This window comes from Bemisia tabaci, chromosome 6, assembly GCF_918797505.1.
Source record: "Bemisia tabaci chromosome 6, PGI_BMITA_v3".
Classification (NCBI taxonomy): Eukaryota; Metazoa; Arthropoda; class Insecta; order Hemiptera; family Aleyrodidae; genus Bemisia; species Bemisia tabaci.
Genome location: NC_092798.1, coordinates 13,413,735 through 13,441,391, shown reverse-complemented (window position 1 = coordinate 13,441,391; position 27,657 = coordinate 13,413,735). Strand labels below are relative to the sequence as shown.

General features: G+C 40.3%; 2 protein-coding genes across 16 annotated transcripts in view; one reads left to right on the top strand and one right to left on the bottom strand.

The window, feature by feature from the left end:
- The window catches only part of LOC109041644 (protein D3), a 427,804-nt gene that overhangs the window by 8,881 nt on the left and 391,266 nt on the right, over positions 1–27,657 (bottom strand). The window lies entirely within an intron of this gene.
- The window catches only part of Trpm (transient receptor potential cation channel, subfamily M), a 412,514-nt gene that overhangs the window by 229,093 nt on the left and 155,764 nt on the right, over positions 1–27,657 (top strand). For all 14 annotated transcript variants that reach the window (XM_072301601.1, XM_072301599.1, XM_072301597.1 and 11 more), the window contains one exon: positions 4,120–4,202. In XM_072301601.1, coding sequence (XP_072157702.1) covers positions 4,120–4,202 — 83 coding nt within the window. The remainder of the gene's footprint in view (positions 1–4,119; positions 4,203–27,657) is intronic.

Below are 27,657 nucleotides of genomic sequence, written 5' to 3'. Positions count from 1 at the left end.
GAACGCACCTAACCTCCGGCTTGGGCTTAGCCTAACGCGAGAGGAACAGCGCGATCCTCGCCCTCTCGTTGTGAAACCGCGCAACTGCGAGGGGGAGCTACCGGGGCTTACGCGGTTTTCGCCTGGCGGTCCGGCCCCGGACGTGTTGCAAGCGCTGCACATAAATTTTAATAAGGAGCTCATTACTGAAATTAACTTCTGCACCGTGAGATGCTGCGCTAGTGCGGTTTTTCCTCCGGATGTCCGTGAGCTGCTAGTGTAGCTCGCCGAAACCTCGGTACGGTCTTGTTTCTTTTGTATATCCACCAGGCGTACTCCTATGCTGAGGAAGGAAATTGAGGAACGTTTGAATGTTGCCGAATTTTTTCTAACAAAATGTTTATTTTTGAAGGTGGATGTTGTGACTTCAAATTTCAAGTCAAAACTTGTAAAAACGCAAGAATGGAGATGTTGCATGTGTGAGGAATTTGCGGTTTGACTATCGATTCATATGTAAAAGTTCGAGAGAAACACGAAGGTGCCACTAGTTTTCTCTGAAATCAACTCCCAAGCTCAAAAAAAGCTCTCAAGTTGAGGCCAAAATGGAGGGGATATCCCACTCTATCCTGAGAGTCCACCTCTACATCAAGAAAAACTCCCCATGCAAAGAAAGGGAGCAAATGTATTAGCAGAGTTGCCGTGTTTTCAGCTTTGGAGTCCCCAATTAAAATGGCAGCCCTGTCAATGTATTTGCTCCCTATTTTTGCACGGAGAGTTTGTTTTGATGTAGAGGTGGACTCTCAGGATACTGTGGGATATCTCCTCCATTTTGGCTTCAACTTGAAAGCTTTTTTTGAGCTTGGGAGTTGATTTCAGAGAAAACCAGTGGCACCATCGTGTTCCTCGCGAACTTTTACGGAGAAATCTACATTCAAATCGCAAATTCCTTACACATGCAACATCTCCATTCAAAACAACTGAATCAGCTCATCACGCACTGAGAAAAAGCTATGGCATATAAACCAATTATCGGTTCATATGGAACACCACTAATAGTAGTAAAGGCAACATATAATAATAGCATATATACCGTTATGATGGTATATACACCTCATGGTACGAGATACCTTAGTATGATTCACAGACTGAGAATCATTGGTTCGTTTACGACTATTAGTGGTGTTCCATATGAACCACTTATTGGTTTATAGAGCCATAGATATTTCTCCATGTGAAAGGTCATGCGAATACCACGAGTGGTCACATATCATCGAATTCAAGGAGGTTGTAAGGTCCAAGTTGTCAGCTGAATGGGTCAGTATTGGCAGGCGTTTTTTGTAAGGTTGCGCTGTCCTTCTAATGTAAAATCTCGTGAAAAATCCAAAAAGGTCAGAAAATTATTGCTAAGGTGAGCTAATCAAAATCCTTCGTATCGAAAGTCGAGTTGACGCAGTAAGGCGATTCCTGAATATGAGTTCAGCCAATCGGCAAACGCAGTTTCCCCTACTATGGTCACGTCATCAGCGCCCGCCAAAAATGCCGTTTCAAACGAATCCGGTTTTTGGCATTATCAAAACAGCCCCCCCCCCCCCCAATTTAGGGTTAAAAAAATCTGAATAATTCCCAGGAGTGTAGCGCACTCCATACTTTCAAAACATGAATTCAAAAAAAAGGGGTAGCCCCTGACCGCCATTTAGGTTTTTTCGGTGAAGCTTTTATTAAGCTACGCAATGGCAACACATGGCCACATGCAATGCATGAATGCATGTTGCACATGCAAACATGGCATCTCAACGCCCGCGGAAATCCTAGTGTTGCCAGAGATTTCGGCGCGTGTCAGTGCATGTGCAAATAATGTTTATTCAGTGTCATGTGCTATTTTCTTGGCTTTAATCCTACATAATCCCTCGAATTCCAGGAATCGTGAAATCCACCCTTGCCCTCGTCGAAGCGTCAGATTCTCATTCGCGACAAAAAATGCCACCGCCACACAGTGCATCGAGTCAGTAGGAGAGGTTGGATAAAATTTAAGTTTCAAAGCTTCTTACTCCGCACTGGAAAAAAAAAAAAAAACAAAAACACATTGGATCTAGAGTACAGACTCTTGAAAACATTGACAAGAAAAAACAATCTTAATTCGATCAGATTTAAGCTTAAATCAAAAGGAAATCCGCTCAAATTATGAGGCTTGGTTCTTGATTTAAGCTTAAATCTGATTGAATCAAGAGTATTTTTTCTTGTCGATGTTTTTAAGAGTCTTGACTCTATATCCAATGTATTTTTTTTCCAGTGCGTTTATACGAAACTTCGAGGTTCTGAAAGTGGCTCTATTGGTTTCCTCGTGAAATTTTCTTCAAGAAACACCTCTTAAATATAAAATGTGATGAAATGAACGTCGAAATTTGCAGTTTTAGTCTAAAATTTCATGTCTGACCTCTATGATTGACTCGATCCACTGTGCGCCAATCTCGAGTCTCAAAATGCAGAGGAAAAGGATCGTGCAGCCGCATCACAATCGCTTAATTTTCACGAACTAAATCCAGGATGCCTAAACATGTCTGAAAAACTAGGAATTTTCAGGGAGTTTCATCAGGATCAGATCACAGACGATCAAGGGAATTCCATGAAAAAGACTAGTTTATCTATGAGCATGTTCAATGGGTCTCGAGCATTCCGACTTCGCGAAACTTTTATGTGCGATGCGCAAAAAAAGACGAGAAAAAAATATCAATAATCATGAGCGATAAATCAACATTTGACAGCATTTTGTCGTCTCCTATCCAAGAGAACGTAACTACCAGTGGCGTCGCGTGAATTGCGATATATCGATTGTTATGCCATTTAAACCTATGGTAAAGAATCGATTATTACGGTGTTCGCTGCGAACACCCTGTTCATCGATCCTTTTCCATATGTTTAAATGGTATAATAATCGATACATCGCAAAGCACGCCACGCCACTGGTTTCGACACAAAAATGCGAAGTAGGTGAAACAGTTGGTCGAAGAAAAAACTTCTTGGTGCCAAAAGGCCATTACTTTGGGATTCTGCAGAGGCTCAAGTTGACATCTATGCGCCGTCTTCAATGGCTTTTACGAAAAAAATGCATTTTTAAGTTTCCGAGTTGGTGTGTTTTCGATTTCACAGTCACAGATTCATATGGTTTTTTACATCTGAAATCGCAGTTCTCGTCAATTTATATAGAATGAAAATGGCAAACATATCCTTCCACAGTAAACGCCAAAAACCCTGTAAAAAAGGCACAAACTTTTAAGCCTTTTCGCCTCTATACGACGTCACTTTTTCGGAACCACTGCAAAACGGAGCAAATAAAAATTCCTGTAAGTTCATTTTTTTCCCGACTTTAGTCCGGGGTCCGCCCGCGTAGGCGCAATGCACAGTGGTTGACATAAACTTCACTTGTTTAAGTTTTAGGTTACCCTCGGCCGTCATTCTTTCGTGCACATCCCCTTTGTTTGCGTTCGCAGAAGTCGAGAAAAAACGTTGTCACATTTTCGCCGATCATCACCCTGAAATTATCTCTCCAATACTGCCGGGCTAAGGAAAAACGCCGTATGAACATCTGAGAATTGCCAAATTTCTCCTCTTGAAACATTAATTTTTGAGGCAAATAATTATTATCTCCACCCGAAATTCTCTGATACTTCAGATCACATCGCGAAGAAAATTCCTTGAGAAAGTGGATGGAAAATTTTCACAAGTTTTCCCGCAAATTTGAATTTTACCAAAATAAATTTGGCAACACACGAAGGTTCATACGGCGTTCTTCCTTAGCACAGCCGAATACGAGTATACCGTTTAAAGCACTCTCTCCTGTACTTTTGCCACCCTGCGCATTATATGCCAACATCAGAAAGGAGGGGGGGGGGGGGGGGGGGTCGCGGCTTCGGATAGAGTTTTTAGTCGTTACGTTTTGCAAAGCAAATTTTAGCGAACATAAACCCTGGTTTACGAACTCCAATAAAGCGCCGTCGCGTGGATCAAATACCGATCGACTCGCTCGCAGTTTATTTCCATGCTCGCGATTTTTGATGTTGGATGGTGTTGATTTTTGCTACTTTTATTCCGTCGTAAATTTGCATTTTAATTATGATTTTTGTTTTGTTTTGCTCTGCGCAGTGTGCCGCTCGCAGCTGGATCGAGGCCACCTTTCAGAAGCGGGACTGTGTCAAATTCATCCCCAGCCCTATTGATGAGCACAGGTAATGAAAATAGCTTTTATTTCTTGTATTACATATGGAACGCATTTGGAAAGAAGGAACCAGCGAAAATACAGTGTTGTCAACATGTTGCTTCTTCATAATAATCTACAAATTCTCCCAGAATAGCAAATACTTTATTGGTCCACCACCGAAAAATTGTCCATTTTAAAGAAAAATAATTGCGTAAATTTTAAGATTTTACTATATTAGGTATTTTTTAAAAACAGACGGAGTCGCACAATTTTGACGCTGGTTCCTTTTCGCTAGATGCGATCCAAATGCAGTTACTTTCTTTCGCGAGAGTAGCGACAATTTCTTTCTAATGAAAATAAAATAGATCGCATTTAGCAAGAAGGAACCAGCGCAAGAGCAGTGTTGTTAAAACGTTGCTTCTACATATTTATCTATAAAAAAATCTCCCAAAATTGCAAATAATTTTTGCGTCCCACCAAAAAAATTGTTAATTGTAATGGAAAATATTTGTGTAAATTTTAATACTTCACTTATATTTATTACTTTTAAAGGAAAAAAGGAAGTTGTACAATTTTGGGAACACTGGAATCTCGCTGATTCCTTTTTGCTAAATGCGACTGATAGTAGTTACTTTCTTTCGTGAGAGTAGGATCGCAGTTAGCAATGTTTACAAAATCGTGCAACTTCTTATTTTTCTTCAAAAATACTCAATAAATGCATTCAAATTTACACGATTATTTTCCTTTAAAATTAAGAATTTTTCGGTGGGAAGCTAAAACTATTTGCTATTCTGGTAGATTTTTTAGACAGTTATAAAGAAGCAGTATTTTTACAACACAGCAATCGCGCTGGTTCCTTTTTTGCTAAATGCGATCCATTTTTATCAAATGAAAATAAAATATTTTGATGTTGAAAAAACTGGCGTTCCCTAACAGGAAGCTCCCCGACACTGACTCATCAGTTAGAACATCCCGCGCACTCCCAGATAATTCGCGGGAAAGGCGAAAAATTATTTATCCTAATCAAAACATTCGTAACAATAAGCGGGCGCAGCGGATCGAGGCATTTAATTTCCTCATCGATAGGCCTGTTAATTTCCCGTCGAGTGCACCCTCGCCGTATTTATTCGCCCTCGTTCGTTCATTTTTCGAGATATTTTTTTCCGCGGAGAGCGATTCGAATCCGCTCGAGCCCAATAAAGGGAATCCCTGAATGATGAGTCAGTTTATCTTTCCCGGAATGGACATATTGTTCACAGTTGGCAAATGGAACCCCGCGCCTTTTTGTGAGTGAGAGGAATTATTCCGTCGAGTAAAAGTTTACATGAGATTGTGGGGTTTTTTTTCTGTCATGCATTGCTCAGGGTGGCAAAATTTCATGAAAAATAAAATCTTGAAATTCAACGTTGATATTTAATGCAATTTCAAAAATGTATGAAAGATGTCGAAAAATACCGGCTCCTTTTCATGTTTCGTAAAATGTTAAAATTGTGACTTTCTTCTATTCCTGTGTGTTTGAGTGCGGGTTGCATACCCTAGCCTCTGAAAAATATGAAATATTTCAAAGCCTCGGGAAATTTCATGAAATATTTCACTTAAATTTATAATCTTTCATTTCTTTCTTACGTTTCATGCCACCGTGGTCATGTCAGTTATCTAAATATGACCACGGAAAATAATAAAATTGAGCAAATGACAAGACACATTTGATTTTTAAAAAATTCAAACTTACTAAAAAAAAGTGATAGTCGTAAAACACATAACTTTAAGCATGAAAACAACGGAAAAGGGAATAGTAATTAGAGAAATAAAAGCTGTTCTAAAAATAACATCAGTTAGAACAAAAACTCTGTTTACAATAAGTCAAGGTAACCTAAAAAGCGTAATATTAATTATAACGGTTTTAATAACTGTATTTGTTTGTTTTAATACCTTAACTTAAACCGCTCAACCGTTCAGATAATGGAGAATTTGCAAGGGTCTGAAATTTGATGAATTTCCTGTTTAAGTGGAATCCTCTGAGTGAACTGAACACGAAGATACCCTTGATTCATAAATCGAGCAATTATTAGAGGAGATATGACAAAATAACCGATTCTGCTAAAATACATGTGTTTAAATGGGAAATGCCGCCAGATGACGTCACAAGGCGGCACATTTTCTCACTTTTAAATCAATTTTTCTCCAATTTCCCGTGTCAGAAAAAAATTATGAAAAATATTGCGAACTCAGCTCATTAGGCACTTTCAGATGAAGCAATAAAAAAATTGCGTGCAAATTCTCCATTCTCTGTCACTCTTCAGTCGCACATATCTTAACTGCAGGATCGAGAAACTCAGCTCGCATTTAGATGCGAACAGTGGCGAGGCGTTAGTCATCGATTATCTTCCGAATCTGCGGGCCGATCATTGAAACTGTTAGACAAAGCTATAGACAAAGAAGACAAAAGGGATATGTAGGGAGCCTATTGGTGGAAGCTGGTGGTTGCAATGGACAAAGGCAGTAGGCAATAGACTTACTAACGGCAACCCACGAGAAACCCGACAGCTAGTCAATCATTTTCTCCCTTTGTCTATAAGACCCACACATTTCAACCAATAGGATCGCTCCATACCCCCTATGTCTTCTTTGTCTATAGCTCTGTCTATCGATTTCAATAATCAGCCCGCTGAAGCTGTAGTAAAGAATCGATTTTTAGGATGTTCGTCGCTAACACCCTGTTTATCGATCTTTTTCCGTGGGTTTAAATGACAGATCCATCGATATACCGCAAAGCACGCCACGCCACTGGAGGCGTGGATGTTCGATTATCTATATTTCCCCATTTGAAGCTATGGTAAAGAATCGATTATCAAGGTGTTCACCCTGTTTATCGATCCTTTTCCGCGGGTTTAAACGGCAGATCAATCGATATATCGCAGAGCACGCCGCGCCTCTGGAGGGATGGAACGGGGCCGATAACGCGGGAACCCCCTGCCAATAAACTGTCATGATAATCCGCGGCATTATCGCCTGCTCATTATAATCCGGGCGTCCGGGACAGCGACTTGGGTCAGCCCGGCTGAAGTTCTTGTTTCCCGGGAAAATAATGCGCCCGGATTAATATGATAACCTCATCTGCAATCGGGCCGCTTCATTACGGGGGATGCAGGAATTATTGCGTGTTGTTGCGGGGTTATTGCATGTTATTTATTCGTCCTCTGCGACGCACGGTGGATCCAGTTGTCGCAGGCAAATAGTAAAATCAGGTATTTTGTTAAATGCCTAGGCAAATGCACTGGAAAAAAACGCATTGGATCTAGAGTCCAGACGCTTAAAAACATCAACAAGAAAAAGTACTCTTGATTCAATCAGAATCTAGCTTAAATCAAGAACTAAGCCTCTTAATTTAAGCGGATTTCGTTTTGATTCAAGCAAAAATTCGATTGAATCAAGAGTATTTTTTCTTGTCAATATTTTCAAGAGTCTGGACTTTAGATCCAATATGTTTTTTTCCCAGTATGTGTTATGGCAAAAAAACTTGTTTACCTTGGGACAACGGCAACGCTTTTACAGAATTCTTTTGCAAATATTATCAAGAACTTAACTTGAAAATTTAAGGTGCTTGGGTAAAACAGTCTTTATGTTCTAAAGTATTAAGCTCCAAAAAACGAGGGGAAATCTTGATGGATTTACGGCGTTCTTGCTTAGCACGCCGTAAACGCCATTTTACATTTTTTGGAATCCATGTGTCATAGCAAAAAAAACTTGTGTACCTTGGGACAATGTTTTAACAAAATTCTTTCGCAAATGATATCCAGAACTAACAAAATTTCCCTTCAGACACAGCCATCGAAATTGAATTTGTGACGAATTAAACATCAAAATTTGAAATTTCAGACAAAAATCTCATGTCCGACCTCTTCTTTTAGTTCGTCCCACTGTGCGACGGTGCAAACTGCAGGGTGTGCAGTGTTTTAATCGTCGCATGCCTACAGTTCGACTCTCGTTCAATTTGATTTTAGGAGTTTCGTTGTTGGAGGCTAGGAAAACATCCGGGATGAGTATGATTTGGACCGCGTTTAACAGAAAGGAACCAAGCCACATCAGCTATTGCCAAATTTAATCGGGAAATTTGATTTTTTACATGAAAACGGTTGTGCAGATTTTCGTGTGAATTTTAGTGAATTTTCTCCATAGTACGAAGCAAATTCATTAAAAGTTTCGAAGAAATCCGCAGCAACAACGTTCTCTCATAAAAAATTAAATTGCCCATTTAAATTTGGCAATAGCTGATCTTGCTTGGTTCCTTTCTATTAAACGCGGTCCATTTGGGCCGGAATTTTTTTTGCCAGTTTTCGTACGGCTGAAAGTTGCGATACGAATAGCTCGATCATAGCCTCTTCATTCGATCGCTGATTCATTTTGAGGATGGCTCAGGCGTGTAGTAAAAACAGCTCAGCTTGCAAATGGTTTAAATATCTTACTCTATGTAATAAAAAATTGCGAATAATGAAATAAAGTCGTAACGCCTAACGCCTGAGGCGCGACACGCTTCGGATGGTCGGTCCAAGAAACGGTCGGGGGGCGTTACTCCCTAGTTGATTTCATTATCTTTGAAATGACCCTAATGAAGGCATTCAACAGTCAAAGTGCAGTGTGAATCGCATGAGATAAAAAACGCCTTCAATTAGCCGTGCCGCAACCGTCGCCTACACAAGAGTACGAATAGTTGCTTGTTTAAAGTTGCGAATGTTTGCTCAGACTGGAACGATTTGCAGCTAGTTCAGCTAATATAAAATAATGACAGTAGCGCGTAATGCCCAAGGCGGAAAACGCTTCGGGGGGTTCGACCGTGAAGTGGTCAGTTGTCAGTAGTTTCGTAAATTTATAGATTTTCACTAGGGATTTTCTTGAAATAATTAATGGAGGAGGGGATGTTCATTCATGATTGAACTTTCTGTCCGGAGGTGAATGATAGCTCAAAAGAGATCAAACTTTTTACTCCCACTACTACCTGGAAATATGGTTTTTCTATTACTCATAGTTATATAGTTTACTTTTCCTCTCATAAAAAAAACACAATTAAACGGAAAAGAGTCTCTGTTAATCACGCATTTAAATGTTTTCTGGTAAGATCAGCACGACGTATGATTATTTGCCGTCTAGTTGGCTTTTATTAGGACACCTAGAACTTTAGTATTTTGAGAAAATCCAACCGGCGTATAAGCAGATACAACATCACTAATCCAAAATTGGCTCGTTTGTTTCAAAGAAGAATTTGATTCCCGGCCGCTACGCGACCCAACCTCCTGAAGACGTGTTTTTCCACTCTAAATCTTGGGTAATTGGTAAATTTTAAAGGCAGCATGCTCATCCAGAGGAAATTTCCTACCTAAAGTCGTCAAATCATAAGGGTTTGCCCTGTGAATCTTCAGATAATACTATGTCAAGAAATGTGAATTCGGTGAGTTCATACATTCTACACGGTGATTCAGAAGTATTTCGCCACTAGCACTGGAATCACCCCTGTGTACTTTAAACACACTACGGTAGACCTGCGAAATTTTGTGAATCTCCCAGATCAATTGAACAACTTTTTGATCCCCCCCCTCCCCCCCCCAAAAAAAAATCAAAAGATTTCACCCATTGAAAATAGGCAAATATCCTGGATCACCCTGCACGAAGTTATTTTTTCGCCCTGGAGAGGCAGACCACCTCAATGTCTCCGGAACTCCTCCAAAATGCCTGAAACTGCAATTGGCTGCTCGAAATAAAAGCTTTCACAAATAGTATAAGCCCTGTCACCGTAATATGAATCGCAGTTTTTATAAGAGAGTCCCCGCCCCCTCTCGTCATCCGTAACAACGCTGCGAAGGGATGAAATCCATCCCGGAAATGGATTCCGAGAGCTTTCAACTGTCTGTCTCGCCTCTTTAAAATGAAAATTTCCACGGCGGAAAATGAAAGAGACCTAATTTTTCCGTTTCTTTTTTCAATATCATTTTTACCTCCCTCTATCTACTCCGCGGATGCTTCCGCGTGAGTAATCGATTATCGATATTTCCCCGTTTAAAGCTATGGTAAAGAATCGATTATTAAGGTACACCCTGTTTAACGATCCTTTTTCATAGGTTTAAATGGTAGATCAATCGATATATCGCAAAGCACGCCACGCCACTGGTCCTCTTAAGTGGTTTTATGCGTTTGAGTAATTGATTATCGATATTATCCCGTTTAAAGCTATGGTAAAGAATCGATTATTTACGTGTTTGTTGCGACCGCCTTGTTTATCGATCCTTTTTCATTGGTTTGAATGGTAGATCAATCGATATATCGCAAAGCACGCCAAGCCACGGGTCCTCTCAAGTGGTTTTATGCGTTTGTATGAACGCATGGATCAATACCGCGTCGTCCCTTACAATAATTGGCGTTAGTGGGACACTGTAAAAATCCGGGGCACTCAAAATCCTTACGGGTGGAGTCTCCCTTTGAAACCGGACCCGACCCGTTTTATCAATTTCGCTTTGAGTCCGTATCGCTTGCACTCGAATGTGCACAGTATTAATTACCCTTTATGGTCGGTCGCGAACTGGGTGTGTGATTGAAGGCTCGCAGAGTTGCCAAATCCGACCATCGGCTCGAATAAAATCCAGGTTACAGGACGTTCATGAAAGTTAGCGGGCTGGTTATCGAAATTAATAGACAAAGCTATAGACGAAAGAAACTTAGGGAGTATGGAGCGAAGGGGGAAAATTATGGACTAACCATAGGGTTTCTCGTGGGTTGCCGTTAGTTAGTCCATTGCAACACCACCCGCTTCCACCAATAGGATTCCTCCATATCTCTTTTGTCTCCTTTCTCTATAGCTTTCTCTATCAATTTCAATAATCGGCCCACAGGGGATTTAGCCCAACTCTGAAAAGTCAAGGAAAAGTGTGTGATTTCGCCGCAGAACCATGAAAGTCTTGAATATTCTTGAAATTCAGTCTTCAGGCCGAAATATTTGATCATATTCAGTTGCAAGAGACTTCTTGCCAAAACATTTTTGGGAGCATTTTCATGAGAAATCGAGTAAAAAAACATGGAAAATATTTGGAAAAAAAAGAAAGAACTTGAAGTTTTATCATTTTATTTGTCTTATGGACACAATTCGGTGAAATTTTCAAACAGATTCAACGAACGATTTCTGTGTAAAAAGATAAAATGGCGGTAGAAATTTGTAATCGTCGCATGGAGATTGTGATACTTTGGCCGGTGACGTATTCTGGTTCATTTTGTAAACTTTCAAAGCCGTACGGACCGAAGCTGATCTCCCATACTCATCAGAAGTACATTGATCCTGCTCAAATGTTAAAAGCCGACTTGGCAAAGGTAACGGACTTTTTTTTACCTCCACGCGGAGCCGTCCAAATGTTTCGAACGCACTGCAACTGCAACAGCGATGCAATAGCAAATTAAGCTAATTAAGCTTTCCGGATAGTGGCGCTAATTTACAGTTAGGCACTATCTGAAAGTGAAACCGGATCCCTTTCGGCCCACTCCCGCTCTGCCGTGATACCGAATGAGCAGTATGTGCGTTTCTGTAAGAGCCATGATTAGCACATCTTTTTATTTGTCTCGAGGTCCATCCCAGCATGCACTTACTGCTCTCTTCGCCATCACGGCAGCGCGTATCAGACTCGCCGGCTCTGATGTGCCGTGCTACGGAAGACAGCAGTGCGTGCATTCTGGGATGAGCCTCGAAATACATAATAGTGTTTTCTAACCGTGGCTCATACGAAAATGCACTTACGGCTTTCGTATGTAACGCGGTAGTGATGTGTTGTGCAGGTAATGAATATTTGAGCGCATTTACCAATCTGACTCAAATAATACTCATGACTCGACGCGGGTGGGCGGAATGTAAAGCTTAAAATTTCACCCGATCGGTATCATAATCATTTGATATCGGTGCCATACTTCGTTCCGGTTTTGCTTCATCAGCAGCTCTGTCGTTTCAACATACTGTACTCATTAATCGGCCGTGAACTTTTTGATCGTGATACTGAAAGCAAGCGGGTAAGCTCTGATACGTTCGTATCAGAGAGGCGCTCAGCTGTTTTTTATGTAGACGTGTTTTTAAGTTCCTCGAAGAAGATGAGCACCGTTGAGATGAAATAACTCGCTCACGAAAATTTCAACTAACAATTTTGAAAGAATTACACTACTTCTAAAGAAATCAATTCTGGGAAAAAGATTATGGTCGTCTCTGTTATGTTTCACCTTTCAATTTTCTAGGTAGACCGGAATGCATCATCTTATCTGGAACCGTCATCCGTGCATATATTGCATCGTCCATGTTTGCAATATTGCATAAATGCACTGTCTTGGGTCGCTGTAAATTGTGTCACACTTGACTACAACCTGACGATTTTTTTGCTACCTCTGTTTTATATTCCTAAATCTATGTCCAAAAAAAAAAAAAATATGATATGAAATTGCAATTTACGCCCAGATTTCTTTGGGAAATTAGTGCTTTCCCAACGAGGTGAGTTCGAAACACCACTATGAAAGTTTTGGAGAAGGAAGGAGTTTCAAAAGCAGTGGAATATGATACACTGAATTGTTCGTTAAACCCAAATCTTGGCCAACGCTATAGCGCACCATACTGTCACGCTAAGGAAGAACGCCGGAAGGGCCTTCAGCCGTTGCCAAATTTCCTTTGACGAAACATAAATCTTTGGGGAAATTCGTAAGAATTTTTCCCTCGAGTCCTCAGGAAATTTTGTTCGCACTTTAATCTAATACATCTGAAAATTTCATGGAAAATTACTCTTTAATTTCTTCAAAAATAAATATTTGCCGAGAGGAAATTTGACAACATTCGAATTCTCATACGGCGTTTTTCCTTAGCACGGCAGAATGGCTCCTAAGGTTATTTTTAAAATTAATAATCATATGTTATTAAGTGCCTGTCGCATGAACCGAATGAATGGTTACATCGAACTTAGCTCTTGGTTTTGCTAAGGGAATGGCAATGTCATTGGCGAATCCAGCAATCTGGCTCCATTGTCTTTTCATTCGCCCTTTATACCCATGGAAATGTATCGATTCGTGGAGAGGCCAGGTGCTCCGACAAGAATCGATTATTTAGCATAGGTTTAAATGGAGAAAAGACAATGCTGCCAAATTGCAGGATCCACCTCTGATAATGACGAAAAAGAACAGCGTATATACGGTACACCAAATCACTCATCTTTTCATTATCCTTTCATGACTACAAATGAGCGCTCTGGAAAAATTTCATAAAAAATAATTTTCAAGAACGATTGCAACATTCAATCACAGTTTGGCCCCTTGGCGTCTGGACTGTTTCAAACAAGGGAAAAGTAAACAAACGAGCGAAATGGAATAAAAAATATTAAAAAACAAAGAACTTGGAGGAAACATTCTCTCTGACAAGAACTTCGACTCGTTGAAGGCAGACCAGGGCAAACAAGCGTCGTGCTTAGCAAGGGTTCCAATGTCCCACCGTTGAACAGCACGCAACAAGTGCGCTGAATGATCCGAGTCAACGTTGCCAAATCAGATAAATCTCCCTTTAAAAATAAATCGCACTTAAATTACATCTTTTCCCAAAGAACATGGCACCATCTGCTCAATGCACTGCCGTGAATGAATGTCGAGTTCAAGCACTGGTTCAATATAGACATGCACTACTTGTCCGTGTCAAATTCTGGTCATTCGTTTCTTCAACGCCGCACAGTGGATTGAGTCAATTAGAGACGTCGGACAAAAAATCTTTGACTAAAACTGCAAATTTTGATGTTTATTTCGTCAAATACTAAGGGGTGCTTCTAGAAGAAAATTGCACAAGGAAACCAGTGGAACCATTTTAAAAGAGACAATTTTTTTTCAGCGGAGTTATAAGCTTTTAAAGCTTCCAAGTTTTGTCCGATCTCTCTCATTGACTCGATCTACCGTGCGACGTTCACTCTGAAGCTCCGACGAGATTTAGGAAGTATTGATGTTTTTTACGAGTTGCTTTTGTTGTTAAAGTACTTGGTGATTGTGACGAGGATGAACTTCATATAGACCGAGTTTTACAGAAAGAAATCTAGTCATATCTAGCCCTGAAGTCATGTAGAATATTTTGCTAATAGTGAGGAATAATCAATGAAGTTTTCAAGAATTTAAGTCAATTAGCTTTCCAAAGAAAATAAAGTATGACAAGAGATCTGCAACATATCAAAGGAGATATACGTGATTTCGCACTTTGGTCTAACCAACCGATACATACACTATTTCATTGCTACGAATGAGGATGCATAGAAATACATCAAAATAAATGTTTTGTGACGTTGGGGTAAACGCGAATATAGTGACTGTGACGAGCGTGGTTCCCCAAGCCGTGTCTTATCGATTTTTAATTAAATTTTCATTTTAAGAGCAAACACAGACAAAGTTAGTGATGAAATTCGCACTAATGGGCTCCTACGTTTAAAAATCAACAAAGGGGGGCGAATCGAAAAATGTCTCGGGCTTCCTTCCTTTTTCCAATTTAGAGGGGCAATATTCTGCCGTGCTACGGAAAAACGCCGTATGAACCTTCAGGCGTTGCCAAATTCTGTTTGATAAAACGCGAACTTCCTGATAAATTTTTGAATATTTTTCTTCCAATTTTTCAAATAATTTTGTGTACAATTTCGCCTAAAGTTCCCGAAAATTTTAAGGAAAAATATTGATAACTTTCCTAAAAAATAATAATTTTATCGAAGGAAATTTGGCAACTTTTGAATGTTCATACGGCGTTCTTCCTTAGCACGGCAATATTGCTCTGTACGTGACCGATGCATTGCGTCGGAAAATGAGAAAGTGGCACGCTCTGTAGGTTTAATGGCCACGATAAATACCATTATTTAATCTTATCATTGTTTGCTGGATTAACTGTGTTTATTTCCAATAATTATAAGCTGTTTCGTCGGGCCTCTACGATGCCGTGCCGGAATATTCTGTGAAATGTGAGTGCAGTACCCACTGGTGGTTCTTGGAAGTTGCACCGGCAACTCTGTTTTACTTCAATTTGAACGTATGGAAGACAATTTATTTTTTCTAAAATCGATTTTTGGAATGGATTTTAATCGGGGGGAGTAACAGTCATTGCTAACTTATGAGAATCATCTCTATCGAAACGGCAGCCATTTCGTATAGCTAACTAGAGTAATGGATCACATTTAGCAATGAGGAACCACTATATTCGGCTCACTTTAGAAACAACTTATATGTCGTTGGTTTCCCTACGCAGAAAGGTGCTTTTATGGAGGAGCCAAATATAGTGGTTCCTTATTGCAAAATGTAATCCAGTTATTCCTTCAGCGCTGTTCAGAACATCATAGGCATCTCAACGGTTTTTCCTTCTTCTTCCTTGTTATCATCTTCTTCTCCTTCTTCTACTCCTTCTTTTTCTACTTCTTTAACACCATGTCAACTTTGTAATAAATTTCCATTAAAAAATAAAGACTCGAATGTAATCTTCGAATCTGTTTTCTTGAGACCATGCGGGCATAAAGTAATTATTAGCACGCTACTTCCCTATTCAAATAACCGCATGTGCTTTACCAGACTTCGAAATCCGAACCACCTTAACTGTAACTCAAGGTGTCTGAACTCCCGCTCTAGTTTAAGTTGTCAACAGAAAACCGAGAAAAGATTCATCCTTAAAACGCAGGTTCATCGAAGGATCGGTTCAATCTTTGCATCGAAAAAGCAAACATGATAAACATTCCAGGCAAGGCCAGTAAATAAAGCAGTAAAGTCCGTGAAAAGGAATGCATTTTTATGACTTATTTTAGGAACAGCGTCTCTGCCAGTTATTCTTAGTATGCGCAACGAGATACTTTCATGGGCGAGCTAGGAAAGTTACTTTATTTTAGTGCGTTGCGGTCCATAAATTGAGCTATATCATGAGAAAAGGATTTGCGATTTAAGTAATATGCATATCGTCTCTCATACATCTGTCTGCACCAGTGGCGAGGCGTGAATGATCGATTGTCGATATTTACCAATTTGAAGCTATGGTAAAGAATCGATTATTTAGGTATTCGTTGCGATACATAGTTTATATCATATTTAATTGAAAAACTTTATTCCAATTTACTTCTAAATTCTTTTTTGTAACTCTCCTTATTAAGTTACCCCACTAACTTTATTTAAATGTAACCCACTTTACTTTTTAAAAAAATGTTTGTTGACTTGGTTTTCGATCGTTTTCCGTGGATTTAAATGACAGATCAATCGATAAATCGTAAAACACGTCACGCCACTGGAAAGATGGAACCGATATGTCTAACATGTCTGCGCTTGATCCCCTCACAGAAATTCAGTTTCGCAGCACTGAACAGGCCTGTTGCACACAAGAAATAAACTGTGGCGTGGCGTGCGTTGCGATACATCGACTGATCTGCCATTCAACCCTATGGAAAAGAATCGATAAATAGGGCGTTCGCAACGAACATTTTAATGATCGATTCTTTACCATGGCTTGTTGTTGTTGAATTTAGTCTGATGATCATCAAGATCATCTAAGATGATCATCATTCATTGAAAAAATTATCATCTTAGATGATCTTGACGATCATTAGACCAAATTCAACACTCTCGCTGCTTTATCATGGAGAATAGGTAATCCTTTCATTTATGATCAGCTCCGTTGGTTCATATCGCTCGAGGAGGCCCTGCAGAAATTGAAACAAAGCAACAAAGGTCCCGTCATCAGGAAGCTCATTAAACTTCCTGAAACTTCAGATTCATTCGGAAACTAATTTCAAATCAAGACTGAATGGTTCGTATTCAGCTGTCGATGAGTCAAAATATTTGCTTGCCTGCAGATAGCAAGTCAAACCTCGAGGCTGTATGGACCGAGCTATAAGCAGAAATGAACCAAGCCAGATCAGCCATTGCAAAATTTAATTGGGCAATTTAATTTTTTACATGAAAACGGTTGTGCGGATTTCTCTGCGAATTTCAGTTAATTTTTTGCCTTGTGCGAAGGGAATTTCTTACAATTTCCAAAGGAATCCGCTCAAACTTTATTTTGTAAAACATTAAAGTGACCAGTTAACTTTGGCAATACCTGAAGTGGCGCGGTTACTTGCTGGTAAACGCGGTCCGTATGTAAAAGTGAACTGAGATTTCACTCAATCGATCGATCGAACTTTTGATTTTTTGGAGATATAAAAATCAGAACTTGCGTTTAAACAAATGATTTTTGTACGTTCGTCCACATACGCTGATCAAAAGACATAATGCTGGAATTGCTACACAGTAGAAAAAAAATGGATTTTAATGCCAAAAGAAACCAGTTTTCTTCCCAGCGAAACATTTATTCTGCCAAGTAAAATGTTTGCTGCGAGCGGCACCACCACCGCCACTATATCATCTGCGTCGAAACTTTAAGAAAGAGAGACGGCTCACTTGCTTCATCTTCTCGCGCTCCCTCAGAAACATTTCGGAGCGGGGAGAGGAGGGGGAGGTTCCAAGTTCATGGTAATTCCGAAGACATCGGAGGAAAATTTTCCAGAGGCCTCGTTCAAAGGAACACGTAGGAACATCTTAAAATTAATTACAATCCTGCATCGGAAAATTAACGAGGGAAATGCAAAATTTTCATCCGAAAATCAAAGCGAACATATTCATGATGCGCTAAGAACGGTAACTCGTTGTAAAAAGGCGGCAAGTTCACTCGAGCAAACGAGTAGGCGAGATGCGAGGTTGCCAAATCGTTCGATACGATTTGCATTTTCTGCACGTAGTCATAGGGAAAACCGCTGATTTCTCAGCACGGTCTGGCAAGTACAGAGAGAAAATGATTGAAAACCGCGTATAATCATTGTGTTTTGAGGGGAGTTGCGCGCTTTCTCGCCTATTTCGACGGAGTAGGCGTTGGTCGGAGATTCGACGGCGCTAGTTGGATGCTATCCATTAGTCGGCGGTTTAATTGAATTCGCGTCTTCCGAGTGCGCCTTAATTAATCCGGAAAGCTGGAATCGTTTGAGATTTAATTACCATCCTTTTGTGACTTCGCCCCTCGCTCCATAAACGTAGCCTTTTTAATCCGCCCGCCCCCGCTGTCGAACGGCGGTCACCATATTTACGGTCAAGTTGGATTTTGCACGGCCTTAATTATTGCGACTCACCGGCAAAATCCGTCGTTTCCTCACGAAAGAAAATTACCATATTCCAATATTACCGAATTTTTCGCAATTATTACGCAAATTGCATGTTTACCCGAATAATTTTGCGCATGTTGCTGATTCAAGCTTAATTCTGATTGAATCAAGAGTCCTTTTTCTTGTAAATGTTTCCAATAGTCTGGACTCCAGATCCAATGTGTTTTTTTTCCCCCCAGTGAGGTGCTCGCTGCGAACACCCTGTTTCTCGATTATTCTCCACAGGTTTAAATGGCCAATCAATCGATATATCGCAAAGCACGCCACGCCACTGCCCCCCCCCCCCCCCCCAAAAAAAACCCACGGGTTCTCATTTACTTGACGAGGCTCACTCGGCAATTTCTACATTTGAAGCTGTGGTAAATAATCGATTATTAAGTTGTCCGTTGCGAACACCCTGTTTATCGATTATTCTCCACAGGTTTAAGTGACCAATCAATCGATATATCGCAAAGCACGCCGCGCCCCTGCCCCCACCCCCCAAAAAACCCCACGGGTTCTCCTCTGCTTGACGAGGCCCACTCGGCAACGTGTATTTGAATCCTTCCCTGCTAAACACACCACACAACGTCGACTTAATGAAGGATTCATTGATGACGGAGAACGAACAGCTCAATTTTGACTCACAATTAGTTTTGCTCGGGTGTGTAAAGTTTTCGAAGTTGGTTCCGAACTGCTGAAAGCTCCTCTCCCGGAAAATTAGTCAAATCAAATGCTCTTGAGGGTGAACCGTGTGACGGAGCATGCAAAGACATGATTAACAGCTCCTCAATTCCGGAAAACAGGGAGCTTGCTCAATCCCGCTTTCTTCTTGTGCAAAGTCTTTCGTGGAGGCGAAACTTTTCTTGGTGTCGCTAGAACGTTCCGTTTCTAAAATGGGCAGGTCCAAAAAACTGAACATTGATTTTTTTTGCATATTTTACATCTGAGAATGGTAACTCACCAGCCAGCCAAAGATTTGACTTCCAAAAATAAACATCGTCATTTAAGAAGGTAAAACATTTCTACAGGTCAAAGGGAAGTGGGCAGTTTTTTTTTTTTTTTTTTTTTTTTTTTTAAATTTCGTTCAGTTTTTCTAAATCTATTTGTGCATATTGTCAGCTGTATCTCAACACCAAAATTTTCAAAATCCGATCATCATTTCATATGTAATGTACAGTTTTGTGACAGACGGAGTATTGGTACCCGTATGGTTATTCAAAACTTCAAGCATTTTTTTTCATTTTCCATTCAGAAAATATTAATATTTTCGGAATTTTTCAATACTGTCTCGTCTAAAGATAGCAGAAAGTCGAAGAAATGAAATAGAAAAAAGTTTTTGAAAATCCGTCCTGTAGGAACTGAGAAAAGTGTACCGTAGCATCAGTGTATGGAAAAAAAATCGCTCGGATCTAGAGAGTCCAGACCGTTGAAAACAATGACAAGAAAAAATTATCTTGATTCAATCGGATTTTTGCTTGAATCAAAAGGAAATCCGCTTAAATTAAGAGGCTTGGCTCTCGATTTAAGCAAAAATCCGATTGAATCAAGAGCATTTTTTCTTGACAATGTTTTTAAGAGTCTGGACTCGAGATCCAAGCGACTTTTTTTTCCAGTAGTTAAAATTGAGAATCAGCAATTTAATTTATTTTCCGTGTGTCTGTTCACCCCAAACTACATTCAACAGTTTGTCAACGCTCCAAATTGCATCCAGACCCGACTCGAGCCTCCCGAAGCCGGATCCAAATCAAACACTTGACCGACGTGTGAAACCGCCCCAAATTACTCCTAAATTGGCGGTCATCGCCGAGGGCAGACCGAGGGTCACCTCATCCATTCGCTCCGGCGAATTAATTCCCGTCCGAAGACGCGCGCCACGCGGTCAACCCTTCGTCCCTTCGCGCCACAACAAAACCGCCCATCCCCGAAGGGTATCCGTCGCAACTTGCGCGGTTTTTCGGAATGCCCGGCGTCGGAATAAAACAAATCCCGAGGCTCGACAATTGTAAATCGGACTTAAGCCTACCTACGGAGTGATTGAGGAGGCTCGGCGATCCATCACTCGCGTCAGTGTTCTCCGGGTCCCTTTTTTAGCCGTCCGTCGAGTGTTTCGTACGGTACTCTCGAGAATTAAGCCCCCCCCCCCCCCCTTTCCTTCTTCCTCCTTCTCTTTCCCGCTAAATTATTGAGTGACGCCGTGCGGTTCTCTTTTCGGGACTTGATGAGCTTCTGCAAGCTTTTACGATCGTCGTTGTCAAATTAGACAAATGGACCACCACGCAGTTAAAATTTCCGCGTTTACGATTATTTTAGACTTTAAGTTGAATCTTCGTCCTCCTGACGTAAGGGCGTAACTCAATGGACCACTAGACAAGGTACAAAGTTAAGCATTCTAATAGATGTCTTTTGATCAATATTCAACGTAGAACACGCACTGGAAAAAAAGTCGCTTGGATCTAGAGTCCAGACTCTTGAAAACATCGACAAGAAAAAATACTCTTGATTCAATCGGATTTTTGCTTAAATCGAGATCCAAGTCTCTTAGTTTAAGCGGATTTTCTTTTGATTCAATTGAAAAGCAGATTGAATCAAGAGTACTTTTTCGTGTCATTGTTTTCCCGGATCCAAGCAACTTCTTTTTTCCTGTGCGATTCGTGCAACGAAAATTACTGAAATTGACTCCTAACCAAGATATTCAATGTTTCTTGACGCGTGAATTTAAACCTACCGCTCATAAAAACACAATTTTCTACGTACGTCAGATCCCAAACTAAACGTTTACGTGGCAGTCTCTGCGATCCCAAAATATGGTATTCTCAATTTTGACGCTTTGGCTCAGCTCTAGCAAGTTGAAGTTAGTTTGAACAACACAATTAAGGTGGGGAATCACATTGTTTCATTGAGAAGCCTGCCAAAACCGTAGTAGTGCGCGACTGGACTCATGTAGAGTATTGAGTTACTTGTGACCGGGCAATTCAATTGTCCCATTACCAATGTAAAATAAAAACGGTATTATCTGAATTAGGAGTTGACTTCAGTAATTTTCAATGCAAGAATCGTGTTTTACGTGAAATTCTGATGAAGAAACATGTATCAGAATGCATAGATTCGTACCTTGTCTAGCTCTATGCATTACGAAAAAATGCAGGCGCTCCAGGTCGAGTTCGTGTTTTTGATGTCCTCTAGCAATGAAACATTAATTATCACGATGCGAATTATTGTAATTTGGAAGCGACTCAAATGTCATGTCGCTTGCAAATACCGGCGATTGCTATTTACCCACGCTGATTCCACAGCGAAAATAAACAGTTAGCGCGAATGAAAGGTAAACGAAGTGCTAATAAGTTTTAATTACCAATCATTTTTTTCCTTCAATTTTTCCCGTATGTAGTATATCAGTTGCTATTCTTCACTTATTTTCAGATTATATTTGGTCTTAGAATCTATTCGTCAGGTGATACTTAGTTAACTCAAAAATAAGAACTTCTATTTCGGGGGTAGTAAGTTTTCTTTGATTTCACGACTCGCTGGCATTTTATCTGATTTTCCACTGTTTTTTTCGGAATCATAATCTCTCATGAAAAGTCTTTAGAATATAAATGTTACTTGCAAAGTCTCTTGAAACTGGGAAATGCGGGTTTTCGAGCGGAGGAAATAATTTCAAAGTTCCGCAGAAAAATTCCCTGACATGTTCAGGCTTCTCTTAACTTTTTAAAAAATTAGTGACCAAGTTTCCCTTGTTTTCAATTTTGTTGAGTTACATCGATTTATCAAGAGGATTTCTCAGTTTCGCATAATTTGCGACGCACAATCGACCCCGCGTTGAGTTTGGGTCACTCAACCTAGGATGAAGAGCCTCAAGGCCTCCGACTCATGGTATAAATGCTTTTACGCTGCGAAGTCGACATTAGTAGATTATACCTGTGAAGAAAACGATGGCTCCTGAAAAAGAAACCCCGATGAATAAAACATATTATGCTCCCCTGAAGACAATAGGGCAGTAAACTTGGTACACTCGCCTTTGTTGCGTTAGAATCACACGGGGAACCAGAAAAGTTTCGGGAACTCGGCCTGCTTTGAAATCCCCCTCCCCGGTCGGTTAAAAGTTGAGGCGGGAAAATTTTAAGTCACGTTTTCACGAGGAACCCGCGACGCAGAGCTGGCCGTGCGGCAGAGGTACGCCGCACACTATGGATCGAGTCAATAGGAGAGGTCGGACAAAATGTGGAAACTTTAAAACGCTTATAACTCCGTTTCGACAAGACTTTGAAGTTCTTAAAGCGGTTCCATTGGTTTCCTCGTAAAATTTCCTTCTAGAATCACCCCTTAAAATTTAAAATGTGACGAATTATATGTGAAAATTTGCAGTTTTAGTAAAAAAAAATTCATGGCATTTTGGCTCTTTATTCTCAAAAAATCATTTTTGTCAAACCTGAAATCAAAGTTGAAAGGGGGCACGCACGTAAATTAAATCGTTCAAGGTGACTAATCAACAAGCGATATTTCACGTTCCCTTACTTCTAGCTTTATTTTACAAACCATAAAATAGTTTCATTTGGTAAGAAAACAGCCGAAACGTGCCACTAGACGAAATGAATCCGTTATTTGCCAAAAATTGGAGAAGAAACCCAGCATTTTCGAACAATTTGTTCCATATACCTCTAGGTCTGCTTATTTCCGGTGTAATCTCACTTTTAGAAAAATTAAATTGATGCCATGTTAAGAAAGAGTGCCGTACAGCGTGCAATCGTCAAGTCGTCAATTTTCCTTTCGTCATTTTTCCTTCCTCCAAAATTATGATTATTTCACCTTGAATTTCTATGATACTTAAGGCAATAAGTTGGGCAAAGTAATCTTCAAAAAATTGGATGTAAAATATTCGCAAGTTTGCTGGAAAATTCGGATTTTATCAGATGGAATAGGCAACATCTGAGGGCTCAGGCTCTGACAGCGTTCTTCCTTAGCACGGAAGATTGGATAGCGCGCGCTTTACTTAACGTCTCGCGCTACCTGTGGAACGGTGGCTTGAAACGACGACCGAGCAAACGAGAGAAGTCACCGCTCGCTAATTCATTATGAACCTTAAATGGAGAGTGGGGCGGGGCACCCGCGGGCATGAAAAACATAAACCACCCCCTCCCACCCCTTCCCGCACGCACACGCAGACACAGGAGAGAGATACGCACCGAGGGGTGAAAAGTCCAGAGTGCGAGCTCGAAGGTTCGAAGAAAAGCGGGCTGAAATTAAATCCACTTCTCAGTCTCCAGGTGTAAAAGATGAAGCGGCCTGAAAAGTGGGTATTGAATTTACATATCCGCCGTGTTCTGCCGTGCTAAGGAAGAACGCCGTATGAGCCTCCAGTAATAGCCATATCTCCTTCAATAAACTAGAAATTTTCTTGGGAAATTTCGAACATTTTTCTTCAAATTTTTCAGACAATTTTACTTGTAATTTAATGTAAAGTAATCGAAAGTTTCAAGGGAAAAGGTAGAAAACTTTCCTCCAAAATGCATGTTTTATCCGGTGAAATTTGGCAACTCTCGAATGTTCGTACGGCGTTTTTCCTTAGCACGGCATTGTTGCGGTAAAGAGTATGGTAACTTTATTCCAATGGCGTGGCGTGCTTCGCGATATATCGATTGGTCTCCCATTTGAAGCTGCGGGAAAGGATCGATAGACAGAGTGTTCGCAACGAACACTCATAATCGATTCTTTACCACAGCTTCAAATGGGGAAATATCGAAGATCGATCATTCATGTCTCGCCACTGCTTCAATCCGGAGTGAGCCCTGGGCACATAAGATCACGTGGTTTCCCGATGCCAACCTGTGAATGAAGGTAGTTTAGGCAAGAGTTAAAGCTATGAGAAAGAGCAAATGCAAAACGCCTTCAACTTTTTGGGTATGCAACATAGACATCCACTGAGTACGAATAGTTGCATTAAAGCCCCTGTACAAGTAACACGGCACATGGAATGTGAAGTGAAACTACCGAACCATCAGGGATCTTGTTTGCGGTGTTCAAAACGTTCTGCTCTTTTTTCACTTCCTTTATTTAAAATATTAAAACATGACTGGGGATTTGCAACATCGCGGAACGAGATGATTATGTGGTTTGGTAACTTTTCATTATTTGAGCTTTTTTGAAAAATAAGTCATGATTTAATAAATTTCAAAAAGGTTTATGAGTTTTTAGTTTCAAGGGCAGTCTGCGGTCCCTATATTGAACAATTTTGTAGTTTAAAAAAATGCCCAACATTTTCAGTGTAGATTTAACAACTACAAATGCTGATTCAACCTCCCCTATGGTTAAATTAGATATCCACTATTGCAGAATGTACTTTTGAAACATGTCTGACACATATTTTTTAAGAATGTAATTGTTACATCAGCAATCCATATTTTCCTGCGTACAATTTAGGTTTGGAGTATTATGAAGGTAGTCCTTTAGCCGGGGCTCTCTTTATATGGATTGCATTTTGCAAAAAGGAACCAAAAGTATTCCAATATCGCTAAGATTGTGCATCTTTGTTTGCCTTGCAAATATACACAGAGTATCTTAATTGATTTGATCTTTCTCCCAATAAACTATAACTTAAAGACAAAAATTACCTTTGTAAATTTAATTTTTGGCATGATTTCAGCAGTGTCATTGAATGATCATTAGATGCACAATCTTAGCAACATTGGAATGCTCTTGGTACCTTTTTGCAAAATGCAATTCATATAAAGTATCTGATGCCAGCGTGAAAAAATGTATTTATCTTAAATAAAACAAAAAAAATAGTGAAAATGTGACCCAATTTCCGGAAGAAACGGAGGTTCCAGAAGCCGTTAGGGCACGTTCCATGCGCCTGGCTCTGCGGAAGCGGAGAAATTTACGGCCAATTATAAGGAAATTCCCGGATCAACGGGGCGTGAATAGCGAGAAATAAATTCGATCGCCTTGATTGCCAGGATTCCGCCCTGCGCCTCATCTTTGCACGGAAAAATTCCCTCGCCAGAGCCTCGATTGTTGAATCGATTGTTTATCGAATGACCTTGATCGATCTATAATATTGTTAAGATATAGGGAGCTATCGATCAACGTCATTCGATAACGATTTAACAATCGACCCGCAACTCCCACCGGATGAATACCAGCTTGGCGTAGCTGATCTACATCGCCAGAATTGGATTTGGTTTTTTTTTGCACTTTTTTAACTCCGATGAACCCTCGAATTAATGTCACAAAATTTCGACTAAGTTCGATTGCAGGGATACTCTATTTTAGAGACTCCCATATTGCTATCTTCCCTCTGGTGTAAGAGTTATTTTCGGAGATCAAAGCTCCGATTTAACTAATGATTACTGACGACCAAAGAGTGAAGCTTTTGGTTGTGCAATCCTAACGTAAAGTTTAAGAATTCGCCCAGTGAAGGGCCCACCGCGCTAATCTTCCGCATTTTTTATGTATTCAATAGTTTTAAAGTAATTATCGTTTACGTTTCACCCGAATAAAGAGAAAACAGATAGTTCAATAAGATTGGAATATATACATGATAATGACTGATAACTGCGTGTCTCTTCCTTTTACTCTTCTTATCTTTCTGCCTTATTCACTGTTGTACAGACGTTTAAACGTTTATTTCGCTTTTATGCAGACTTTTTAATGTTTACAATTTTATGTTTTGTTTCAGGTGAGAAACTAAAATCCTCTCCGAATTCTCTTAAAATACTGCAACTGTAAGTCACTCGATCCCATTATTTCTCAAGTTATATGCTTCACTCGTCCCAAACAACACCATTAGACTCTTCACTGGAAAGCTTTTAAACGCCCTCTCGTCTCAAATGAACCCATTTACATGTCTTCTAATTGAGTAGCTTTTTTCATTTTTTTTTACGTAGAGACTTTCTCTATTCTGCCAAGCAGTGTAGAACCTGCGGAATTCTTTGTCTTTGGTCACACCATAGTTTCGCTGAGTTTTAGTCTCGCACTATTATTTATATACTGCGTATAATGAAACAACATTAATTATGGCGGATCCAGAAAATTAGCAACATCGTTACTTCTCCATTTGAATGCATTGAAATATATCAATTATTCTAGGAGGGGGTGCTTCGACAAGAATCGATTATTCAACTTGGGTTTAAATATAGAAAATCCGATCTTGCCAAATTGCTGGATCAGCTTCTATTAATTACCTTCCCTAATTAAAAAAAAAAAAACCTAAAAAAAAAAACCTAAAAAAACTTAGGTCTTCATACAGTCAGGTTTCAATTAGAGTAAATATGGCAACGTAAACATACACATAATGCGTTCTTCCTCAACAATTAGTACAATCGGACGAATATGCCTGTATATTGTCCCTGTCCGGTGCCGTCTGTATATTATATCCGCGTACCGGGCAGTGCTGCCGTGCTAAGGATGACCGCATGATCATTCGAATGTTGCCAAATTTCTCCTCAGGAAACATTTATTTTTTAGGCAGCTATGAATATTTTTCCCGTTAAAGTTTCAGAAACATCAGATTAAATTACGAACAGAATTTTGTGAAAAATCGGGAGAAAATCGTTCACAAATTTTCCCAAAGATTTGTGATTTGTCAGAGGGAATTCGGCCGCGCCGGAAGGCTCTTACGGCGTTTTTCCTTAACACAGCAGAATAAGCACGTGTGCACCTGCACCTGCGGCCCGGCCCAGCCTCCGGCGACTTTTTCGCCTCCGCCGTATTCCGCGCGGCTCTGCTGTCCCGTCCAGAATGCGTTTTCCGCTCATTACCTGTGGAACGGCGACTGTTTACGACGCCGGGGATGCGCCCCCCCTCCCCTCCTCCCTGCCGGCTCCCGCCCTTGCGCGCCATATAATGAAAATGTCAATATCCGGCGCAGCGCTCAAACTGCGCCCCCCCCCCCCCCCCCGTAACACCGCTGTCAAGTCTGCGCGCCCCTAACCGCTTTCGAAAGCTATCTTGAGATAGAGGAGTCGGGGACTCCTTGGGCGGGGGGGGGGGGGGGGTTACAGTTCGGGAAAGTTCGACGCTTGGCTGACAAACAGACGTAACTACTTTTAGAGAAGTATCGACAATTTAGCCCGACTTGGAATTTGGCGTATAACAAGGCTTGGACATTCAAGGGTTAAGAAACTTCTTAAAGATTACTGAATTTTGGCATTTTCCGGCTTCCAAAACCCTGAAGTTCCTGATTATTCAGGAATCATCATCAGGGATAAAAATATACCTCGGGAGCTACATTTAGGTCATAGTTCAAGCTTTGTAGTAGAACACATGAGTCTAACTATTCGAAAGTTTTCATCCAAAAGTAAAATGCAAATTTTG